The sequence below is a fragment of the Caretta caretta genome, chromosome 17, assembly GCF_965140235.1.
Source record: "Caretta caretta isolate rCarCar2 chromosome 17, rCarCar1.hap1, whole genome shotgun sequence".
Lineage (NCBI taxonomy): Eukaryota > Metazoa > Chordata > Testudines > Cheloniidae > Caretta > Caretta caretta.
This window is the reverse complement of record NC_134222.1, coordinates 2,535,180-2,553,149: the sequence shown is the minus strand read 5'-3', so window position 1 is coordinate 2,553,149 and position 17,970 is coordinate 2,535,180. Positions and strand designations below refer to the sequence as shown.

Genomic DNA, 17,970 nt, shown 5'->3' with positions numbered 1-17,970 from the left:
GTTTGGGGGACAGCGCTTTCCCTGGGGCTGGAGGGCAGAGTTGGGGGGCAGCCCTTTCCCTGGGGCTCGGTGGGGGAGCTGGGGAGCATCCCTTTCCTGGGGGCTTGGGTGAGAGCCCTTTCCCTGGGGCTCGGTGGGGGAGCCCTTTCCCTGGGGCTGGGGGAGCTCGGGGGGGAGCTGGAGGGGGGAGCCCTTTCCCTGGGGCAGCAGCTGGTGCCCAGCCGGCCCCTCCCCGCCGGGGCTCTGCCCGGCCCCCCCGCGCCAGCCCCGCAGCTGTCGGCTCCCCGAGCCCGGCCGCACGTGGCTGGCAGCAGCTGCCGCGGGCTGGGCCGGCTGGAGCCGCACGAAGCGCTTCGTCCATTTCCGCCCGGAGCCCGAGACGAGCCGCCCCGGCGGGCTGCAGCCGAGCTCGCCCCGCACCGCCCCGCACCGCGCCGCCCCGGAGCAGGTGAGAGGGGCCCCGGCCCCGGCCCGCGCCCGCCCCATGGGGCCGGGCAGCTGCTGCTGGGCTGCCAGCCGGTACCTGGGCAGCCAGGGTGGCTGGGTGGGGGGGCCCGGCTCGACTCGGCCCGGCCCGGCTCGCGGGGTCCCCGTGCGGACGGTCCGGGGCCCCCCCGCAGGCCCGGGCTGGCGGAGACGTGTCTATATTAGGACAGTGACCCTGGCTCGTCCCCCGCCGCAGCGTCTCCTCCTCCAGCTGCTGCGGCGTCCGGGCTGAGCGGGGCCCGCAGAGGGTCCCCGGGGCGCGGGGAGGGCGCGGGACCCCGGGCTGTGGAGCTGCCCAGGGCCCCTTTCCTGGGGGCAGGCGGGGCTTTGCCGTCGGGACTGAATTGGGAGCAGGGCAGATAATCACCGACGTGCCCCCCCCATCCTGCCGGGCCCCGCGGGGGCGGACGCAGGAGGTGCTGTGTGTGGTGGGGATGCCAGGGGCGCAGGGCTGGCGGGGGGGTGTCTGGTGCTGGGACTGTGCCCCCCCCCCAGCGGTGTCTGTAGGATGTCGGCGCGTGGGCAGGCGCGGCCCCCGGGTGCCATGCGGCCAGTGTGGCCCTTGGGTCCTGTGCTCAGTGCGGAGGGAGGGAGGCTGGCTGGGCTGGGAGCTGGGGGTGACCCCAGAGTCCCGCACGCTGCACTGGGGGGGCAGAGCAGAGCCCCCCACAGCTCTGCAGCCCCAGCCTTGTGTAGGGTGAGGTGCCCCTTCAGCCTAGGTCTGGGGGGGCCGAGCCTGGGGTAAAGATGGGCATGATTCCCCCTGGCCTAGGCCTGTGCAGGCCACTCGCCCCAGTGCTGACTGGAGAATGAATGAACCGCTGGGCCAAAGGGCTCGTGCAGCTGGGACCTGGGTTTAATTCCTGGCCCTGCCACTGGCCTGATGGGTGACCTTGGGCAAGTCGCGTCCCTTCCCTTGCCTCAGTTTCCCCACCTGCGAAGTGGGGGTGACGTGGGGCAACGCGCTGGCACTAGGAGCTTGCGGAAGGCTGAGTGTTCGTTATCTGGTCTAACGTGGCTCAGCGTCCCTGGGAGGTTTATTCCTCTGGGCACTGAGTGGAGTGCAGGGGATGGGAAGGGGGCCAGGCAGAGAGCCCCAGCACAGCGTGACAGGCCAGGGGCTGAGAGCAATGTCCGATTTCATGGCTGCCCCTAGCCCGGGGTTCGGCCTGCTGCATGGATTAGCCTTGGCGGAGAACATCAGCCCCCCAGAGGAAGCAGCGTTCAGAGGGGCAGGTGGATGGACACTGCCCCGTGTGGGGCCATGCTGGACTGGGTATGCCAGCTTCCCACGGAGCCCAGCAACAGCCTGGCAGCAGATGGCTTCCAGGGAATCCTGGTTCCCTCCTTCCCTCGGGGATGGGATGTGGCTAAGCAGCCAGGCCTGGCAAAGCCATGGCAGGCCATGAGGAGGGCCAGGCGGGCGAGCACGCTGGCATGCCAAGGCAGACTCACGCAGAAAGACCACCCCTTAGGTTGCCCTCCCCCTGTTTTGTACCATCTTCCGCCCCTGGAAGTCCCTGTTGTGTTTGGTTACGTGGCGGTCGCACCCGGAGACCGCCTGTGCCAGGCGCGGTACGAACACAGCCCAGACAGCTTACAGGCGAGTGGCCACCTTCCCAGCCCTTTCAGCCCCCCACCATGGGAGCCAGTGGCCCCTGTAGCCCCAGGCCACTGCATATCTCAGGTGCCCCCTGCCCTGCTCTGCAGGGCTCACCCTCATCACCACAGTGTCCGAGCGCTGTCCAGTGACAGCCCGTGGTTCCTTCTTTCTCTTCTTCTCCCCAGGGAGAGAGCTGTGTGAGCGGCGGAGCAGCCTGTTCCTCCCCTCCCGTATGGCCCCCCTGCTCTGGGTTTGTGTCAGAGAAGGCCGGTGGGAGCAGGGCCCCTGGGGAGGTTTGGGGTGGCCCTGAGTTCCTGGGGGGTTGTTCCGCGGTCTGGGACCGGCCCCACAGGACGCTCTGTTTGCTGCCCAGCTGGGCTCTGCCCCGGTGGTAGAAAGTTCCACGGGCCCGAGGGCTGGAGTTACGGACCTCAGTGCCCAGCCCGGAGCCGTAGGCCCTTCTAGATACGCTGAGTCCAGGCCGCAGAGCACCTCGAAATCGGGCCCGAGACCCTGCCCTTAACTCTCTTCTATGGGAGGCCAGCCATAGGGGCCAGCCTCTACTTTTCCCTACGGGTGCTCCACCCTGAGGCCCTGCCCCCACTCCACCCCTTCCTCCAAGGCCCCACTCTTGTTCCACCTCTTCCCTCCCCCTCAGTCCTGCCCTCACTCCTTTCCCTCCCCGAGGCCCTCACCCGCTCGCTGCTCTCCGCCCTCCCCCAAGTCTGGCTGGTGGGTGCTGAGCACCCAGTACTTTGTTTCCTTGGGTGCTCCAGCCCCGAGGAGGCCAGCGCAGAGCGCGGGACCATGCGCTTGCAGCAGCTGGTGTTGCTGAGGAGACATGCTGTCGCCCCGAGCCACAGGTGCCTTCCAACACCACGGTGCTGCTGACGCTTCCCACCAGGGGGCAGCGTTGGGGACCCCCAGGGAATGGCTGGGGGGGCAGCATTGTCACTTTCACAGTTGCCAGGATGGCGGTGATGCTCTGCGGCTGCATCCACCCAGACAAGGGAGGCCCCCCCCCCCGGCCATGTCCCTGGGCTTTCCGGACGAGAACTCTTGGGGTGGGAAACCATCTACCCACCACTCACATGCAGCCACCTCTGAAAGCTAATGTGGTGGCTGTTTAATGCCTACACGGCAATGCTGCCAGCAGTTTGGGGAAGGAAGTGATGCAAAATCTCTGATCCAACAGGCTGTGGGGGGCCTGGTGGTAGGGAGTCTGAATGGAATTGCCTGACCAGGACTGGGGTATGGTCAGGGCAGTGGCCGTGGGACCATGGGGGCGATGGGCTGACCCAGGGCAGTAGGGATCCAGAGCCCTGTAGGCCCATGGGGCTGCACCTGCTCTCTGGGCTGGGCTCCGTCCCTCCGCTCTGTCCTAGGAGAGAGGATGGGGTCAGGGGAAGCAGAGCTCCGCAAGCCTGAGGAGGGATGCTCCCTGCTCCCTTTTGCCTGGCTCCCCAGCATCTCTCTCAGTTCCAGGTGTTGCCTCTGCTGGTCTTCTAATGGAGGCGCGGTGCTGCAGCTAAGGGTTCTTGCAGAGCTCCTGCTGCAGCTGGGATGGGGGGCTGGCACTATGGGAACTCCCTGCTGCAGGCTGCCTCCCAGCTAAGCAGTGGGGCCCTGGCATGGGGCACAGACACCAAGCAGCCTCTTCACCCCGCTCACTTGCTGTCACCAGCCAGACCCTCTGAGGTGCCTGGGGAGGGGAGAGGTTGGAATCCACATTCAGAGAGAGCTCCTCTCATGGGCCCCCAACCAGCTCCCCTGCTAGTCTGGCCCTGGGCTCCCCCACAGCTCTGCTGGGCTGGAGCCCGCAGGGGCCTGCTGTGTCCTGGGGACTCGAGGCTGGTGGATGGCTGGGGAGGCCAGGCAGGGAGGGGAGTGATGGTGCTGGGGGCCTGCTCCCTCGCTGATCCCCCCATCTCCTGCCAGCCATGAGCCGCAGGGTGGTGCGCCAGAGTAAGTTCCGGCACGTCTTCGGGCAGCCGGTGAAGGCCGACCAGATGTACGAGGACATCCGGGTGTCCAAGGTGACATGGGACAGCTCCTTCTGCGCTGTCAACCCCAAGTTCGTGGCCATCATCGTGGAGTCTGGCGGCGGAGGGGCCTTCATGGTGCTGCCCTTGGCCAAGGTGAGTGAGTGGCTGGTGTGGCCAGGCCAGGAGTGGGCAGGGGATGGGCTCACCCGCCGGCTTGCTGGGCTCCCCGCAGTGGGGCGCTGGTGGAGAAGGCTGGGTGCTGTGTAATGCTCCGGGCTGCTGGGGGGAGGGGCACGGCAGCCGCCAGGGCCTGTGGGGGGCAGGCCGGGGGGGCTGCCCCAGGCGGGACGTGTTTCCTGTGCAGAGCCCCAGCCTGCGTGGTGGCCCCTGGCTGGCAGAGCCAAGCAGCAGCAGCAGGGCAGGGAGAAGGGAGCGGTGAGTTCCCTCTCTGCATGGCAGCCGGGCTCGTGAGTCCAGCTGGCCTGGCTGGGGGCGGTGCCGTTGGGGGGCATCTGCCAGCCCCTCCCCCAGGCCGGCACGCGGGAGCAGCTGCCAGGCCTTTGTTGCAGTCTCGGGCCTGGAGCTGGGAGCATCCTTGTGCGTTGCCATGGCGATGGGGCTGGGTTGGTCTGAGTCCCCATCGTGGGCTGCCCGCTTCTCCGGCCGTCCTGCCCTGGCCTCCCCCAAGCGCTGGCACGGGGCAGCCGGCCGGGCAGGGAGCTGGGCAGGCTCAGGAAACTTGGTGACTCCTGGACCCTGTCCCGGGGGCCTGGGGCTGTGGGGCCATGGCCGGGAGAGCACAGCCCAGCTCCCAGCCCGCTGGCTCCGCACAGCAGCCCCACGTTGCCAGGGCTGGGCTGGGTTGATGTGCCGTGCGTGGGGCTCGTTAGGGGCCCGCAGCAGAGCCTGGCTGTGGGGTTTTCTCTACGCGGCTCGTGGGTGGGTTCTACCCTCACCCCTGTGGCACGAGCTCGCAGGTAGAGGGGAGTTAGCAACCGGGCACCTGGCTCTGATGCTGGGGACAGCCTGGCCACGCTGCCCGAGGGCAGCTCCTTTCAGGCAGCAGCTGCCGCAAGCGGGGTTTGTTAGCGAGGGAACCCCCCGCCTCCCCACAGCACATGGGGCAGCTCTCGAGGAGCCAGCGGGCAGGAGCTGCCATGCTGTGGGGCGCCTGTAGGCCCCCTCCAAGAGCACGGTGCCCTTTCCCAGCCAGCCACTCTGAACCCCTCGTGCCTTGCCGGTGGGCTTGGGCCCCGCACCTCTGGGTGCAGACTCGGCCATTGGAGAGTGACTGGCCCCGGCAGGGCATGCTGTCCCGGGGGCGTGAATGGGCGCTGGAGTGGGTAGCAGCAGGAGGGCTGGGTGACTGGCACACAGCGCCAGGGGCTGCTCAGGGAATCCATCAGGGCTCTGGGGACTGGCTTGTTCTGCAGCTGTAGAGGGAGGTGTGTGTGACCTGCCCTGGGAGGGGGGTGCCTCCCGGCCCAGGGTCCGAAAGCTCCATGGCTCTCGTAGCCAGCCCCGGTTCGGGCACCACGAGCGAGCAGGCAGGAGCTGCCGATGAGTCAAGAGGGCTGGGGAGGTGCATCCCGTGCTGCCTTCCTCCTGGGGGGCCGGGGGGAGCAGCCCGGAAGCCTGGCTGGGAGACAGGAGGAGGAGCAGAGAGGGTGGGGCAGGACTTTGGGCCCCCTGCCCAGCTCCTGCTAGCCCTCGAGCAATGCTGGGGGCAGCCAGACTGCAACAGGGCCTGTCAGTGGGGCAGGTGGGTGAGCTACTGCTGGGAGTGGGCATCGGGCTAAGCAGTGGGGCTATAGAACGGGGCCCAATCCTGCCCTGGCCCTGAGCGTCGGGGTCTGTCCCAGCGGTTCTGGGATATTTTACTCTGGTAAGATCATTGTCCTGCTCCTGCTGCCCCCCGCCTCCCCGGGCTACAAGCTTCTCTCAGCTCCTGGGCTCTGGCCATCATCCTCTCTCACTCCATCCTGTCTGGTCCCCAGCACTGCCCCATCCACCTGCCTGTCCCCTGCCTCTGGGCCCACTCCCCTCCGCCCCCTCCTGTGCTCACCAGCCTTTCTGGGCATTGGGGATTCCATTCACCAGCACCCGCAGGTCGTGACCTTGACCGGGCTCCCCCCACCCACGCCAGGCTGCCCGTGGCCAGGCGGGCTCCGGGCAGAGATGGATTGGAGCAGTTGTCCGGCGCGGGGAGGCTGTGCTCACAATAACGTGTGACTCATACCAGGAACAATCGAGCGGACAGCAGGAAACCACGGGGTCACTCTTTCCACAGCTCGAGTTTCCAGCTGGACAGCGCTGCCCTGGTGTGTGCAGCTCACTGGCCAAGGGAGGGGCTGGGGCTGTGCCCTACAGCAGAGGGGGGGCACAGGAAGGGGCAGGCGGGTCAGAGCCTGCTTGTGGGGGGCTCCTTCCTAAGGCTTAGTGAGGGGACAGGACATGGTGAGTCAGTGCCAGAGCTGGGCTTAGAACCCAGGAGTCCTGAGTCCAAACCTCCGCCCGCTCTGACCGGAGAAGACACTGTAGGGGACTGTCAGTCCAGACCTCTGGGTTCCATTTCCAGTCCTGCTACTGACTCACTGCAGGGCCTTGGGGAAGACCTGTCCCCTGCCTCGTGCCTCAGTTTCCCCTCTGTGCAGTGGGAGTGATGCTGCTTCAAGCAGCGCTCTGAGATCTACGGGCTGAGAAGGAGCTGTGGCCAGGCAAGATGGGGGCTGGCTCTGAGTGACAAACCTGGGCCTGCCCTGTGGGAGCTGGGTGCCCCCATCTGCCTGGGGTCAGCGCCAGGGGGCGAGGGAATTGGGGGTCGGTGAGTGTATAGGAGATGCTAGGGGAGGGCCCTGCAGGTCTCCCCCTCCCCCGCACAGAGGGTGATGTTTCTGACCCAGTGCAGCTTGGCTGGCTGGCGGGAGGGGCGCTGGGGAGCTGGGGTGGGGTCCTTGGCTTTTTTGGAGCATGCATGAGAGCCTCTCCCAGCTAGGCGCCTGCACCCACCCTAGGCCCTGGTGGGAGAGAGCCTGAGAGAGGATGGCACAGGGGTGTGTGTCAAATTGACCCCACCCCCTCCTGCCCGCACGTTCCGCTGGCACGGCGGGGAGCAGCTCCGCCGACGCTCTCGGGGTCATGTGACGTCAGAGCTGCTGGAGCCGAATCAGGCTGGATCCATTCACTCTGCCTAGGCCAGAGCGATTTGGACTCTGCAGAGTGGCACTCCGCTGCCCGCCTCTCCAGGGCCCTGTGTCCCCTCTCCGCCCTACCCCTGCCACGGGGTGACTGGCGCTGGGGTGAGGCTGGCCCGGGACTAGACCCCGCCCGCCCTCGTGCGCCCATCGCCATCTCCCCATGCTCTGCCCGGTCCCTGCATGTGAGCGGGCGCGGGGCTGAGAAGGGGACCCAGGAGTCCTGCCTCCCAGTGTGGTCTCTGCCCAGTGCCCATGCCACCCGCTAGCTGCTCCCCAGGGAGGTAGGGCCTGGGGTGTGTGTCAGACGCTCCTGCTGACAGCAGTTGTCTAGAGTCAACTGGGCACTGCGGGAGGGAAGCCAGAGGGGTGCAGGGCACTGCCGGTCTCAGCCTTCCCGGGGGTGAGCCCTCCTTGTGCTCTGCCTGGCCCTGGGGAAGAGGGAGACTCAGGCTGCGGGGCCCAGCCAGGCCCTGGCCCCTCTGCTGAGGGCGCTACCAGGGAGGGGTGGTTAGTGCCGAGGACACTAGTCGTGTGGGGATGTGGGCACCTGTCCCACTGGGATCTGTGTTGACACCCCCCAGCTCAGTCACTGGAGCCCCCCTCCCCTCGGCGAGTCCAGGACCCGGCCCAGGGCATGGTGAGAGGGGCCAAGGTACTGCAGCCGGTATCCTGGCATGGGGAGGAGGCTGTGCTCCGCCCACGTGCCGTCAGGTCCCTCTGCCCAGCGCTGGCTGCCCATAGACGTGGCCCCAGGTACCAGCAGCTGGGGGGCCGGGAAGCTCGGTGCTCCTCACGGGCGGGGCAGAGCGCGATGGGGCACTGGCTGTGGGGCAGGGGCGGGAGGCACAGGGCGCTGCCAGCTGGCCCCAGCTCACTGCCCTGCCTGTGTGTTCCAGACAGGGCGCGTGGATAAGAACCATCCCCTGGTGACCGGGCACACGGCACCCGTGCTGGACATCGACTGGTGCCCTCACAATGACAACGTCATCGCCAGTGCCTCCGAGGACACCACGGTCATGGTATGGGGGCCGGCGGCTGAGCTCAGGGCCTCTCACGGGTGGGGGGCTTGGGGGGAAATGGGGAGCATGGGCTGCGGGGACGGTACTGGAGGGGAGGGAAGGGTGCTGTGGGGCGTGACAAGGTTGGTTTCGGGGGCTGAGGGGTGAATGCATTGGAGAGTTGCTGCAGAAATGTGCATGTGAGGCTGCTGCCGTGGGGGGGCTGCATTGGGGGCCAGGTGGCTGGGTGGGCTGCAGAAAGAGGGGTTGGGGGGCTGCAGCGAGGGCCAGGTGGCTGGGAGGGGCTGCAGCAAGGGGGGCTGGGGGCCTGCAGCAAGGGCCAGGTGGCTGGGGGGGCTGCAGCAAGGGGGGCTGGGGGCCTGCAGCGAGGGCCAGGTGGCTGGGGGGGGGCTGCAGCAAGGAGGGCTGGGGGCCTGCAGCGAGGGCCAGGTGGCTGGGGGGGGGGCTGCAGCAAGGGGGGCTGGGGGCCTGCAGCGAGGGCCAGGTGGCTGGGGGGGGGGCTGCAGCAAGGAGGGCTGGGGGGCTGCAGCGAGGGCCAGGTGGCTGGAGGGGCCGCAGTGAGGGGGGCTGGGGGACTGCAGTGGGGCCAGGTGGCTGGGGGGGCTGCGGTGAGGAGGGCTGGGGGGCTGCAGCGAGGGCCAGGTGGCTGGAGGGGCCGCGGTGAGGAGGGCTGGGGGGCTGCAGCGAGGGCCAGGTGGCTGGAGGGGCCGCAGTGAGGGGGGCTGGGGGGCTGCAGTGGGGCCAGGTGGCTGGGGGGGCTGCAGCAAGGGGGGCTGGGGGTCTGCATTGGGGGCCAGGTGGCTGGGGGGGCAGTGCTCCGGCTCAGCGCTGTTCCTTTTGAAATCACTGGAAGTGTGGGGGCTATTTTTAGTCAGGTGGCACGTGGCTGGCTGGTGCCTGCCGGTGTGGGGGATGCGGCGCTCCCTGCCTGACTCAGCACCTAAGAATAGCCACATGGGAGGCCGTGCTGGAGCAGAGAGAAGATCTGGGGGGGGCCAGTGCAGCACCCGCTGCTCGGGGGGCTGTGGCTCCCCCTTGTCTCTAGCAGGCGGCCGCGGGGGTGGCAGAAGACCTCCTAGTGCAGCCGGCCGTTCCTGGGGGCGTCTGGTTGCACGGGGGTGGCAGGAGCAGCCGGAAATGGGAGACCCACGGGCTCCTCAGACAGGCCAGGCTGGGATCCAGCCCTTGTCGCCCCAACACCCCAGGGCAATGCTAGTGAGGGGCTGTCCCTGCGGGGCCTGCCCCCCCTGCAGTGTGCAGCAAGGCCGGTCCCTGGTTTCCTACCCCATGTGCTCCTGTTCCCTTTCACAGCGAGGGAGGGAGGGGGAGGACGACGGGCAGGTTGTGGGGGCCCCAGGCCAGTGTCTTTAGGGGCGCGGAGAGCCTCAGGCATGGTTCCCTGTCTCCACAGCTGCCCAGGGCAGGGTGACATGCCAGAGGATTAAGGGAGAAGTTAATTGGCTCTGGGGCTCTTAGCCGCTTACAGCTCCTGAGCCCATAAATGTCATAGCATCGTTGACCCCCGCAGGCCCCTGGGTGCCCCTCCCTGCACCTGCATCTGGCTCTGACCCCCGCGGAGAGTGTGACTCACCGCCACTCGCTCTCCCTGCTCCCCAGGTCTGGCAGATCCCCGACTATGTGCCCATGCGGAACATCACGGAGCCCATCGTCACACTGGAGGGGCACTCCAAGAGAGTGGGCATCATCACGTGGCACCCCACGGCTCGCAATGTGCTGCTCAGCGCAGGTAAGGCCCCCAGGGTGCCCGGGCTGCAGCCCTCGGGCTGGGCACAGCCCCCAAGTGACGCCCGTCCCGCCCGTCCCCAGGCGGAGACAACCTGCTGATCCTGTGGAACGTGGGCACGGGCGAGATGCTGCTGACGCTGGACGACATGCACGGTGACCTCATCTACAACGTGGGCTGGAACCGCACCGGCAGCCTGCTCGTCACCACCTGCAAGGACAAGCACGTGCGCATCATCGACCCCCGCAAGCAGCAGGTGGTGGCGGTGAGTCCTCAGCACCTCCGGCCCCGGGCCGGCCCCAGGGGGCGGGCATGGAGCCGGGCCCCTCGCACGCTGCTGCTGCTAGGAGCAACACCGTGTCCATGGGGCGCCCCACGCTCTGAGCAACCTGGCCCTCTCCCCTCCTTGCCCGCCCCACGTGTTCTCCTCTGGGAGCTGGAGCCGGCCTGCTGTCCTGGTGTCTCAGCTTCCCCCCTCAGTGCCCCTCTCCCCAGGGGAGCATGGTTGTGCCGTGCGGTTACTCCATGTCCCAGCAGGCTGGCTCCACGCCTTGCCCACAGCTCCCTCCCTCCCTCGGCGCTGAGTGCTAACGCCCAGCTGTGCCCGCCTGTAACCGTGCATGGCACCGGCTCTGCATGATCACACCCAGGCCCTGCACAGCCGGAGCACTGGCCCTGAGCCCCGTGGCCGAGGGCATCTTGGACCGGCTGGTCTCGGGGCTCAAGAGCAGGGCACCAGCTCCCGGCTGCTACGGGCTGATGACTTGCAGGGGGCAGGAGGGATGCCCACAGCTGGCAGGCTCAGCCCAGAGGCAGAGCACGGAGACCCCTCTTGTCGTAGAGGGCAGGACCAGGTGGCAAAGATCCCCCTGCCACTGCCTTGTCCGTGCCCTCTGTGGGGATTAGAGCCCATCCAGTCCTGCCACCCCAGCAGGACCCACTGCCCAGCTCATGGCTGGGGTTTGTTCAGTGTCTGCTCCATTTGGGCTGAGGGGGTGGGGGGAAGGCCGTGCCAGGCTCCCTGCATGCGGGGGCTCACCTCGGACTAACAGCTTGGTGTGTGCCTGTGTTTTGGTTGTAACCCTCTAACCGCCGGTGCCAGGAGAAAGTCAAGCCGCATGAAGGTGCCCGCCCCGTCAGAGCCATCTTCATGGCCGATGGCAAGATCTTCTCCACAGGCTTCAGCAAGATGAGTGAGCGGCAGCTGGCGCTCTGGGACCTGGTAGGAGGAGGCGATTGCTGCGCGCCCCAGGCCTTGCCCGCCGCTCTTGTCTAGCATGCCTGTCGGGGCGGCGAGCCGGTGCTCTGCCAGCGAGCGTCTGTGCGTGGCGGAGACAGCTCGGCACGGAGCCTGGGACCCGTTGCTCAGCGTGACAGAGGGAGGCCTTGGCTGGTGTGAACAGGAAATGCCCCAAGCTCCCCTGGGGGGCTCCCCGGCGCCTTAGAAACTGCACCCCGCTCCGGGCCTTGGCCCCGTTTCAAATGGTCCAGGCCCTGCAGGGACAGCCCCAGATGCTGCAGTGCTGGGGAGGCGAGAATGAGGGGGGGGCTCAGAGCAGGGGAGTGGGGTCTAATGGTCAGAGGAGAGGGTGCTAGGACACTGGACTCCTGGGTTCTATTTCTGTGGCCGGGGCCGACTCCCTTGCCAGCTCTGCTAGAGCGCACCCTAGTGCCTGGGGTAAAGGGGCTGTCCCTGCTGGACACTGCACCGTAGCCTGCCTCTGGTCCTGCTGGGCGTGGGCTCCCCATGCACCGCGCCTGGCTCTCTCTCGCCCCCGCGCTGCGGCCCCCCCCCCCCGGTAACACGCTGCCTGTCTTCCCCAGGAGAGGTTTGCCCCCCACGAAGGAATGAGGCCCATGCGGGCTGTCTTCACACGGGAAGGACACATCTTTACCACGGGCTTTACCCGCATGAGTCAGCGGGAGCTGGGCTTGTGGGACCCGGTAACACGGCTGCATGGGATGCTCGTCCGGGACTTGGGCATCATCGCCCCGCACACGCATGCCCTGTGCTGCCCCGTGGGCAGTGCCCACGCCCCAGAGCCATGGCAGCTGGCCTCTGCGCGCGGGGCAGGAGGGGGCAGGAGGCCCGTTCTCTGCAGGACGGAGGGGGCTAGTCATTAACCCTGTGAGTGCCACACCTGGGACTCAGTGTGGGCAGAGCTCAGGGCCTGCCACGGGTAAGGTTCCTGCATCCCCTGTCAGCGGCCTTCTGGGTTCCCGGGGGAGGGGCTGGCTCCCCCTGTCCCACCCCCACACTGAGCCCTCCCGGCAGATTGGTTTCAGCAGCTGGCAGCTCTGCTCAGGGCAGGCCCAGCTCTTCCGCAAGGCCAGGGGTCAGAGCTGTGGGGTGGGGGACGCAAACCCGGGGGCCTTGGCAGGCAGCAGGGCTGCTCCGAGTGCCAGGGGGCCCGTGGCGGCGGGGGAGGATGCTCATCGGGCGGCATCCGTTTGGAGCAGGGCACCATGCCCCCAAGTCATGGGCGTGGCGGGGGCGCAGCTGTCCCATCAGGATGATGCCAACTTCCCAGGGCTTGGAGTGATGTGAATTTGCATGGGATGGGGGGAGAGTGGAGGGGGCTAGAACTGCAGTGCATGCTGGGAGTGTGGGGGCACGACTGTCCAGGCGTGGGCTGGGGGGCAGATGCTCCTGGGAGGCGGGTGAGCAGAGACGGCTTGGTCAGGCCAGGGGTCGGGGCAGAGATGCTCTGGGGCAGGGGAGGGAGGGCAGGGCCTGTCCTGTGGGGCACTGGGCTGCCCTGCTGCTCTGGAGGGGGGCACTGGGACACAGCTCTGTGGGGCAGGGCCGAGGGGCAGGAGGGTGAATAGCAGAGGCAGGCCAGGGAGGGCAGAGCGGGCTGGCCCCAATGCTGGCTGGCCCCACTGGCTGCCCTCTTTCATGGCTGGGGAGAGATGAAGGGAGAACCGGGCCAGCACCCAAGAGTCAGAGCTGTCCCCTGCTTGGTGCCAGGGCTGAAGGGGGTGGGCCTGTCCTGGGCCTGGGTCACTAACGTGTGTGTGTGTGCGTGGCTAACCAGCTCGGGCCGCCCTGTCCCCCCCTCACCCGCGCTCCCTCCGCCCCTGCAGAAGAACTTCGAGGAGCCGATTGCGCTGCAGGAGATGGACACCAGCAATGGGGTGCTGCTCCCCTTCTATGACCCCGACTCCAGCATCGTCTACCTGTGCGGCAAGGTAATACTGCACCAGGCTGGGCCCTGACACAGCCCGGTGCCCTGAGTGGCCGGGGGTTGGGGCGGGATCCTGGGGGGGAGGGGTTTGGGGGCGGGATCCCGATGCCCTGAGTGGCCGGGGGCGGGATCCCAATGGCTGGGAGGGGTTGGGGGCGGGATCCCGGTGCCCCGAGTGGCCGGGGGCGGGATCGGGGCGGGTACCCTGGGCAGATCCCGCACCCAGTGCGCTGCCAGCACGCAGGGCATTACCCCTCCCCGGCGCCATCGGGTCCCTTTTCCTCCCCTGCGGCTGAGCCCCCTCTCCGAGTGCTGATGCCCCTGCCTGTGCCCGCTCACAGGGCGACAGTAGCATCCGCTACTTCGAGATCACGGCCGAGGCGCCCTACGTGCACTATCTGAGTACCTACAGCAGCAAGGAGCCGCAGCGCGGCATGGGCTTCATGCCCAAGCGGGGCCTGGACGTCAGCAAGTGCGAGATTGCCAGGTGAGGGGGTGCCGGGCACGGCTTGCCCTAGCCCCCATGGCATGTGGGGCTGCCGGGGCCCAGACACCCCTGTAGCTACTGCCCACAAGTCCTTGGATCCCTCCCACAGGCCCAGGGCAGCTCGTGGGGGCCCTCAGCTCCTGGGGGTGCCTCCATGCCCTGCCCATAACCCCGAGGGGCCCTGCTGGCGGGGGTGGGGGCTGGACCATGGCACAGACTTGAGGGAGTGGGTGGTGGGCCTCGCTGTGGGAGGGCCAGTCACTGCTCCCTGCCATGGGGGAGGGGGCTGGGCCTTGGGGGGCTCTGGAGGGGAGGCCGGGCCATTGCAAGGGAGTGGGGGCTGGGCCATGGGAAGGTGAGGGGGTCCAGGCCAGGCCTGTAACCACATGCCCCATTTATCCAGGTTCTTCAAGCTGCACGAGCGGAAGTGCGAGCCCATCGTCATGACAGTGCCGCGGAAGGTGAGTCCTGGGGGAACCCCTGGCCCCAGCCCCTGTTTCCCTGGGGGCTGCGCCCTAGTGGCCGGGACTCCTGGGACATGGGGCTCCTGGAGCCCTGGACTGGGGAAGGGGCAGGGTAGAGGGGAGCTAGGCTATGGGGCAGGGTAGATGGGGCGCAGGGAGGGGCAGGGAAAATGTGGCGCTAGGCTATGGGGCAGGGCAGGTAGATGGGGCGCAGGGAAGAGTGGGATAGCTGTGGCGCTAGGCTATGGGGCGGGTCAAGGGGGCGCAGGCAGGGCAGGGTAGCTGTGGCGTTAGGCCATGGGGCAGGCTAGGTGGGGCACAGGGAGGGCAGGGTAGCTGTGGGGCAGGGTAGATGGGGCGCGGGAGGGCAGGGTAGCTGTGGCGCTAGGCCGTGGGGCAGGGTAGATGGGGGGCAGGGTAGCTGTGGCACTAGGCCGTGGGGCAGGGTAGATGGGGCGCAGGGAGGGCAGAGTAGCTGTGGGGCAGGGTAGATGGGGCACAGGGAGGGCAGGGTAGCTGTGGTGTTAGGCCATGGGGCAGGGTAGACGGGGCACAGGGAGGGCAGGGTAGCTGTGGGGCAGGGTAGATGGGGCGCAGGGAGGGCAGGGTAGCTGTGGGGCAGGGTAGATGGGGCGCAGGCAGGGCAGGGTAGCTGTGGCATTAGGCCATGGGGCAGGGTAGATGGGGCGCAGGGAGGGCAGGGTATCTGTGGGGCAGGATAGGTGGGGCACAGGGAGGGCAGGGTAGCTGTGGGGCAGGGTAGATGGGGCGCAGGGAGGGCAGGGTAGCTCTGGCGCTAGGCTGTGGTGCGGGGTCGAGGGGAGGCAGCCCAAGACCTGGGCGCTCCGTGCCACGGCCCCTCACCGGGCCCCTCTGCTCCCCACAGTCAGACCTGTTCCAGGACGACCTGTACCCCGACACGCCCGGCCCCGAGCCGGCTCTGGAGGCGGCCGAGTGGCTGGCGGGGAAGGACGCGGCGCCCATCCTCGTCTCGCTGCGGGATGGCTACACGCCTGTCAAAAACCGCGAGCTCAAGGTCACCAGGAAGAACATCCTGGACAACAAACCTCCCGTGGGGCCGTGCCGCAGCCACTCCACCTGCGACGCCAATTTCTCAGTGAGTGCCCGAGCGCCCCTGCCCTAGGGCCTGCCAACCCCCCGCCAGGCTCACCCGGGACTGCAGGCAGGTGCCCAGCTGCCAGCCTCCCCCAGGGACGCTCCTTCTGCCCCCTCCTGGCTCGGGCGGGAGGGGGCAAGGCAGGCCTGGCCCGGGTCCCTTGCACTCTGCTGCTGCAGAGCCAGGCACACACTAGGGCAGCGGGGGGTCTTGGCTTCCCTCTAGCATCTGAACCGCACAGGGGGATAAGAGTCTACTATAGCTGCTGGCTGCTGCAGTCACTGCTTAAGGCTGGGGCTCAGGTTCCTGCCCTGCCAGGGACCGAGCAGGGCAGTTGCACCCTGGTTGGTGCAGGGCCAGGAGCGTCTCTTCTGCGCTGCGTGGGATGTGACACAGCCGCTGATTCTTGCCTCGTTTAGCTGGATGGGCAGGGGTTTGCCATGGAATTTTTCTTTCGCCTGGTGACGGCCCCTCTCTGGGACCCTCCTTGCCGGAGTGGGGAGCCGTGGGGGCACCGCCATGGGCCTGGCAGCTTGGCTTGGGGCTCGGGCGGCTCTGGAGCCCTGGGGAAGGGGCCGCGATGCCCATCTGCGCAGCTCAGATTAGGATGAGATTGTGGTAACTGGCTGGGGGTGGGAGAGAAGGACCGGGGTCCCCCCAGCGGCCCCACCTCTGACCCTTGCCCCTGCTCGTCCCCTTGCAGCGGCCCAGTCTGGAGGATCTGCTGGAGGAGATCCGATCCCTGCGACACGCCGTACAAGCGCAGGAGAAGCGCATCTCTGACCTGGAGAACAAACTCTGCAAATTCACCAACGGCACGGCCTAGCGGCCCCTGTGCCATGGCCGTCACGCCGGGCTGGGCGGGCAGGGCGCCAGCCCCCAGCGGGCCCAGCCTTACTTAAAGGATTAAAACCAACCCCCCAGAGGAGGAGCTGGGAGACGTGTTTTTTACCCTGGCCCCGGAGCTGCGGGCAGGCTCCCCCGCAGCAGGCCTCAGCCCCCGGCCCCAGGGGCAGTCTGCAGAGGAACCCAGCTGGTGGTGGCGGTGGATTGCACGGCTCTAGGGGCTGCTCCCTGGGGCCTCTGCTGGCAAGAGACACTGACCCCCCTCTCCCTCCCTGGCTGTCACTGATTCCTTGTGTGGGGAAGCCTCCTGCCGGGCTGGGGCCATGGGGGCAGAGGGGACGGACCCCATGCTCCAGGGGAGGGGGAGGTATGTGTTTGGAATGAGCTATCTCTGCCCCTTCCCCAGCCAGGTCAAGGGGGTGGCAGCAGGTGGTTACGTGGGTTAGAGAGGGGGTTCTGTGGCTAGCTCAGCAGAGCCCAGCCTTATGGGCAAACCCTCATCACTTGCACTGTGGGGGCTTGCTGGGCATGGGGCCTGCAGGTGGGCCCTGCCTGCCCCTCCTCTGCCAGGCCCCCTGCCTGGATGTCCTCCCCCAGGCCTGCTGCCTGGCCCTCCCCGGCCGGGCCCCCATCCCCTAGGCCCCCTGCCCTGCCCTCTTTTGCCTGGTCCTCCTCCCCCAGGCCCTGGGCCCCCTGACATCGACTGGCCTGGGGAGCTGGTCTGTAGCCTAGAGGGCTGTTTGCGGCGAGCCCCCATCTTCCCACTCAGCCGCGTTAGTGGGAAAGTTGTGGGCACCTTTCCAGCCAACAGCCTCAGCACACGGCCCTGGCGCGTGTGCAGTGGGGAATCACGCCAGGCAATGGGCACCGCATGGGACAGGAGCCCAGGCAGTTGGCATGAGGGCCCCTTTCCTTGGTCCACCCTTTCCCTGAGCCCTGGCAGCCGGCCGCTCCCAGTGCACACTGAATGGTCGGGGTGCCAGGGCAAGGCTGGGCTCTTGGGAGGGCATCGCTCAGGCCTGCTGCCATGGCGTGCAGCACACAATGGGTTCAGGGAATCCCCCCCAGCCCTGGACCGGCAGGTACTGAACTGGGAGGCCTCAAAGCAGAGGGGACAGGAGGGCTGCAGAAGGCCCACCCAGCCCAGCCTGCCCCATCCATGCAGGGCACCTGGGGAGCTGCACCCTGCCCAGCCCCGCCAGGGTTACACGTGTGGGTCAGCCTGGGTCCCCATTGGTGAGGTGCCCATAAGCAGTAGCCTGGCCCTGACTCCGCTCTCCCCGCTGATGGGGCAGGCCAGCTAATGAACCAGGATTTTCTTGGCCCTGGGGGCTGGGTGTTGCCTGCAGGTTCCTGGCCCCCTGGTATTGTACCTGTCCCTCAGCAATAAATGGCTGCATTCTCCTACCTTGGTGTGGGGAGTGTGAGCATTGGGGAGCCGGGTGACCCCAGGGATCCCAGCACAGCACCAGCCACCCCACCAGCACTGAGCCCTGCTCTACATGCCAGGCTGTGTGCCAGCTTGCTAGTGGGTGACTCTCGGGGCGGGGTCTAGCCCAGCACCCCCCCGAGCTGCCTGCAGTGGGGAGATGGCTGGCCAGATGGGGATGTGCATGCAGCCAGCCCCCCTGGATGTCCCCACCACCACCACCCCCTAGGCAGCAGCTGAGGCCCAGGGACAGGGGTTGTGCAAGGCCCCTGGAACCCAGCAGTGTCGTGCTCTAGCCACTAACCCACATGACCTCTCGGCTAGTGAGCGGGAGGCACAGACGATGCTCTTCGGGGGCTCCCAGGAGTAAGCCCCCCTGCCCCCGAGTGCTCACCCTCCCGCAGA

At 67.7% G+C, this 17,970-nt stretch overlaps 1 protein-coding gene across 4 annotated transcripts; it reads left to right on the top strand.

Moving 5' to 3' along the window:
• Window positions 1-312: 312 nt before the first annotated feature.
• On the top strand, window positions 313-17,543 carry CORO6 (coronin 6). Of its 4 annotated transcripts, XM_075120875.1 has the most exons (12): window positions 313-448; window positions 4,028-4,227; window positions 8,168-8,290; window positions 9,908-10,037; window positions 10,118-10,299; window positions 11,137-11,256; window positions 11,859-11,978; window positions 13,122-13,226; window positions 13,564-13,709; window positions 14,113-14,170; window positions 15,060-15,290; window positions 15,994-17,543. In XM_075120875.1, exons 2-12 carry the CDS (start codon window positions 4,030-4,032, stop codon window positions 16,114-16,116), a joined length of 1,536 nt encoding a protein of 511 aa, XP_074976976.1. In that variant the 5' UTR covers window positions 313-448; window positions 4,028-4,029; the 3' UTR covers window positions 16,117-17,543. The 4 variants fall into 4 exon arrangements, with proteins under 4 accessions (XP_074976976.1, XP_048679727.1, XP_048679726.1 ...); XM_048823770.2 differs by lacking the exon at window positions 11,137-11,256; XM_048823769.2 differs by lacking the exon at window positions 11,859-11,978.
• Window positions 17,544-17,970: the final 427 nt, after the last annotated feature.

Bases quoted from the DNA above. Each gene is read 5' to 3' on its own strand.
- CORO6 (XM_075120875.1), top strand. From the start codon at position 4,030: ATGAGCCGCAGGGTGGTGCGCCAGAGTAAGTTCCGGCACGTCTTCGGG. The intron at 13,227-13,563 runs GTAATACTGCAC...GCCCGCTCACAG, and splicing joins TCGTCTACCTGTGCGGCAAG to GGCGACAGTAGCATCCGCTA. The intron at 15,291-15,993 runs GTGAGTGCCCGA...GTCCCCTTGCAG, and splicing joins CCTGCGACGCCAATTTCTCA to CGGCCCAGTCTGGAGGATCT.